This window comes from Rhagoletis pomonella, unplaced genomic scaffold (genome assembly GCF_013731165.1).
Source record: "Rhagoletis pomonella isolate Grant_MI unplaced genomic scaffold, Rhpom_1.0 Rhpom_scaffold_08105, whole genome shotgun sequence".
NCBI lineage: Eukaryota > Metazoa > Arthropoda > Insecta > Diptera > Tephritidae > Rhagoletis > Rhagoletis pomonella.
In genome coordinates this window covers 1-5190 of record NW_023466632.1, presented here as the reverse complement: position 1 = coordinate 5190, position 5190 = coordinate 1, and the positions used below count along the sequence as shown (strand labels likewise).

Sequence of the window (5190 nt, the reverse complement as noted above, 5' to 3'; positions counted from 1 at the left end):
AGCTCATACTTTGAGGGGATTTTTCGCCTGCAGTGCAGCTACCAAGCTGGCTAAAGTATATACAAATGTGTGTGCATTAAATATGTATGCTTTTTCTTAATGTAAATCCCAACGCTCTGAAACCGATAAGAAATTTGCACAGCTCAAGCGCTAAGACAATCGTTTTTTTTTCTGCAAGGCATTTGTCGCTGCGCTGCGCAAAAACACCGACAAGGAAAGATAATTAACATAGCATGTTCGCTAAAGAATCCCCGCACTAGGGTAATCATTTACAAGCAAGCGTTTTACTTCCCCCTTAACGCTCACAAAGCTAAGTTTTAAAATGGTATAAAATGCAGTTCGAATGCTAAGCAAAATATCAGTCAACTTGAAACTCTTCCAACAAGCAAACATTCAATTTGCACAAATATTTTAATTTTAGGCGGGTACTAAATTGAACAATCATGAAATTTTTCGTTTTCGCATTTGTTGCTGCAATTGCAGTCATTAGCGTTGTTCAAGCATATCCACAGCAGGCACACTTTCAACATTTGGTCTACTATCCACCACCAACACCACCGCCACGTCCCATCTTAGTGCGTGTGGCACGTGAAGTGGGTGTTGGCGGCTCGCTGGCCAGCAATCCACGCGGTGGCGCTGATGCCCGCCTAGATGTGGCAAATGCTATAGGCAATCCAAATCATAACTTAATTGCTAGCGCCTTTGCTGCAGGCAACACTGATCGTGGTCCAGCGACTACTGGCGGTGCGTTGGCTTACAATAAGTGAGTATGAAATGTTGACAAATATTTTCATCACAATAATGTGGAATTTTTCTCTCTCATTACAGCAACGGTTTGGGCGCTGCCATATCGAAGACTCACACTCCTGGCGTGCGTGACACTCTCACACAGAGCTTGAACGCTAATCTCTTTAACGATGGTACTCACAGCTTGGATGCGAATGCCTTCAAGTCGCAGAATACCCTCGCCAATGGTTTCAAGTTCGATCGCAATGGTGGCGGTTTGGAGTACTCACACATCAATGGACATGGCGCCAGTTTGACTAAGAGCAACATTCCCAACTTTGGCAGCCAATTGGAATTGGGTGGTAAAGCAAATCTCTGGTCATCACCGGATCGTAATACGCGCGTCGATTTGACGGGTGGCGCTTCGAAATGGACCAGTGGGCCACTGAGTGGCCAGCGTGACTATTTTGGTGGTGTGGGTCTTACACATATGTTTGGTTAAGAGAGTGTAGAATGAGGCTTAAGCCTAGTTATATGTTCCTGATGAAGTAGTGCAATTAAAGAATTGATGGCATAGAAATTCCTTCCTTAAAAAAATATTATTTATTGCTTTATATTTATTATGTATTTGTTGTGTAATTTGTATTTGTAAAGTCTTGATACCTGTAATAAATGATGTGTTACAAACTTTTCAAGTGAGCTACGTAAAAAAAATAGTAAGGATTTCTGAAGTCAGTAGACATGGATTAGAGACATGAGACACTTAACAGGAGTAAAGGTTTTATTGTTTTAATTTTGTGTTGTGTCGTTACTGCAGATGACCATCGATAAGTATTTATACTTGGTATAGGACACCAGTCTGATGGAGTACTTAATTAGGGCAACTATGTTTAAAAATTGTCCAGCAACTTTAAAATTTCGAACTTCTTTATCTCTAGAAAAAGTTCAGCTCAGTTAAGTATTGAGGAATTCTAGTTTGAGTCCTGCTGAATGGTCAGAAGGGCTCACATAGACTAATAGAACGACTGTAGTATTGCCTGATACATTTTCGACCAGTGAATCATGGATCTGCAGAAATGTTAACGAAGATTGCCTCACTTTTAAAGAACTTCAGTAGATACCTTGGACCTAGGTGATTGTAGGTACTGCATAGTGGGACTTATCCATCTTGTTCTGAGACCTAATATGGGTGGACGGTCTCCGAGTAGGTAGTAGTATATGACAGTATGTTTATTCGCACACCAGGCAGATTCATTTCCTACAGTATCCTTACCTCTTTCTTTCATTACCGAAATTTCTCTTTAAAAAAAAGTACAGTGCTCAGGCAGGACCTAAAAAGCTCCAATAGATCTTTGAAAACTCATGTGCGCGATCTCATAAGAAGTCTATTCGTTCTGCCAATGAGGAGGCTATACTACCGTGAGCTTACATCCGGAATACAAGCTGACCTTGGGCATCGTTATTACCGAATGTTTTTCTTTTAGATGTAGCGGAGGACAGAAGTAACATGAGGGTTCATTAGAATGCCCAAAGTTACGTATACAAAGTAAGTAAATCTACCGTCAGCCGAGTGGTGTATGAATAATCATTTTGCGGTGATTTTCGCCTGCAAGTAAAAAGTCAGCTGGTGGTAGCCGGCAGTACAGTTTTAGTGGTTTGTCTGGGTAATAGTTTCAGACTTTGGTCTACACCATTGCTCAGTGGACCCACCGCGATACTATTTCCTTTCACAACTATGCGAATTATGGATACCGGTCAACCTTTCAATAAGACTCATCGTGGGATCGGGATTGGAATGGAGTTGTGCGTGGCGGGGAAAATCAAGAAAAAAAGGTTTTCCAAGGACTCAGGCAGCATTGCCTACTGCACTTAGGATTTAGAGGAATGGGTGGGGTGGGAGTTCATTGCTGCGCTGCAAATTTACCAGACCTCTTTATCAATATTTGCAGTTTGTTGAGGGAAGGGAATGTAACTCGTCATGCGACATAAAATGTACCATCTAAGTTTGGAGAAGGCCGGACAGCGGTTGAGAAAATTTTCTGTACTATCTTCATCCTCTAAATAAGATGTACATAAAGGATCGTAGATAATGCCTATAGTGACCGCATGTCGGCTCCATGGATTGTGCCCCATGTGGATCACTCCTTCTTTGTCTGAGGGGAAATTTTGGTACTACCCTGTCAGGCCTTTTCACGAAGCCCTTTGTTATTTTGCAGGTGTCAATACCACACCAATGGCTCTCACGAGTTTTATTTTTAAGAATACTTGATGTACTCGATCGTTACCGCTATGCTTGGCCCTAAAATTGCTTCCGGGGCAGTTGAACGATCCAGAGAACCGCAGTTCGCCGATTCATCAGCCAGTTCGTTGCCTTGAACACCATAGTACTGGCGCCCCACACAAGTTTAAGCTCATTCCATCTTGTAACGGAGTTCAGCTTATATTCCAGGACTATTTTTGAAGAGGTGCGAGCGGTTTCCAAAGCTTTTAGAGCAGCATGGCTGTCACTGCAGATTCTGAATGGGGTTACTGCGGTGTAATTTTCGCGCTTAGTTACACACATTGGCTTCTTCTTTTAGAATCCTCAGGTGGGCCTCATGATGCCCAGAAACTATAACTCTCGCACCGCGCCTACACGGCGGAGATCTGCTCAGTAGATACTGTTGCTCTGGAGTAACCATTGGGCACCTTAAATTGGAGCCTTTTTATTCCATATCCACAAAAGGTCATGTTACTCACAGACTTTCGTCAGATGCGCGACTAATGTCCTGAATCGTCTTCAGACATTGAACCGGGCTGCACGGTGGTCCGTGACACTATTAGAGTTTGCTCTTAAGCTTCAGGACTAACAGAAATCGAAAGGAATGAAATTGGACTCTCCCTGAGGCTTCGTTTACTTTGACTACGAGGACAGCGGAATTTCTAAGCGTGCCCTAAAAAGTATGAAGCCTTTGAAAGATGCTATTAAAATTGTCACAGAGGTTTGGCCGACCACGGGACCACTGAGGAGTTGAAACGAGTTCACTCCGAATAGCAAACATCCCGTGACAACGCCACAAAAAAAGCCGCAGTCCGGCTCATGTGGAGATGGCGAGCCGTGTGGTTAAAAGCATAGAGCTGGCTTTTGTTCCGGTTGACTGCGCTAACAAACTATGAACTTTCAGCAGAGCAACTGGAACTACTGCAGTAGACGAACGAACGTAGACATCTGGATTGAGCACCAATCACGTGGCTAGAGGCAAATGCATAATTCTAACCCTGATCTGGACGTCAGCCTCGTGCAGGAAAATCGGTTTAAGTGAGAAATCAGAACTCCACCTCCAGCTGGAAAGTCTCGCACAGAGAGTTTCGTACGGATCCTGTGCCACAAATTTGTTAAGAAGACCTAAGTAGACAAAAGAGCCACCGAAAAACCTAGTGTCAGAGTTGCTAACTGAAAGAGTGGAGTGGAAAACCGAAAACCTCAGCAGAAGGAGGCTCGAACTCATATTCCTCCATCAGAAAAGCTATTTGCCAGACGGGTGGTTGGACGAGGTCATCACAGACTTGGGAATATTCGAGATCTAATTAATAATTTTTTTATTCATTTACTTTTTTTATACATATATTTTTTTCAATTAAATACGAGAATACATTTGTTAAATTATCGTATATTTAATTAAAAAATATTAGCAGCCTGTAGCCCTGCCCTTATTCCTCTGCATTGGGTTGCACTTGCACCTCGAAATCCACATCTTCTCCAGTTGTCTGCTTCACTTGCTGCCGCACCGAATCACAAAGTCGTGCAATCTCCAACTGCGTAACATCTCCCTCCTCAGCATTGTGTTTGTAGATTAAAGTATCAGGATCATTAGTGGCAATCAGTTTACCGTCGGCCAGTTTGCTATAATCCACGCCTACAGGCAAAATAGTGGTTTGCTCACTAACATCACGACGTCCACGGCGTATAGGAATGATGCGTATGATGCGAATGCGAATTATGCGACGACGTGGTGCTGCATCTCCGGAAGAGATGAGACTGCAGAGCAGCACTGTGGCGATGGCAAGAAATATTAGTTTCATATTCTTGTTTTTCGTTTACTAAATTTATAACCCTGGAATACTGGTGCAGTTCAAGTTGCTGACTTCTTAATTGCTGTTGATAAGCTTTGAATGAAGGGTCTTTTATACTAGCTAGATGATGCTTATCAGTGACAATTTTTTAAAGGCAGATCAGTCCATATGTGAAAACGATAATGTAGTCAGGTATTTCCGAATAGTACAATTTTAGTTAAACGTATGTAGTATGTATGTATGTAGGAACGTTCATTTTCAAGATTTGCATTGCTTATCATTGCAACAATATTTGTATGTGCATATGTACATATCTATGCACAGTAGGGTGGCCCAAAAATATTTGCGTGGAATAAAAGTTTACAATTTTAAGCTCTCAAATTTTAGGATTTTTCTAAATGGAAAAAATAA

General features: G+C 42.2%; 1 protein-coding gene across 1 annotated transcript; it reads left to right on the top strand.

Annotated features, from left to right (window-relative positions):
- The first annotated feature begins 357 nt into the window (after nt 1-357).
- Nucleotides 358-1398, top strand: LOC118755968 (attacin-B-like). The gene is made up of 2 exons (XM_036490759.1): nt 358-763; nt 829-1398. Exons 1-2 carry the CDS (start codon nt 444-446, stop codon nt 1226-1228), a joined length of 720 nt encoding a protein of 239 aa, XP_036346652.1. The 5' UTR covers nt 358-443; the 3' UTR covers nt 1229-1398.
- Nucleotides 1399-5190: the final 3792 nt, after the last annotated feature.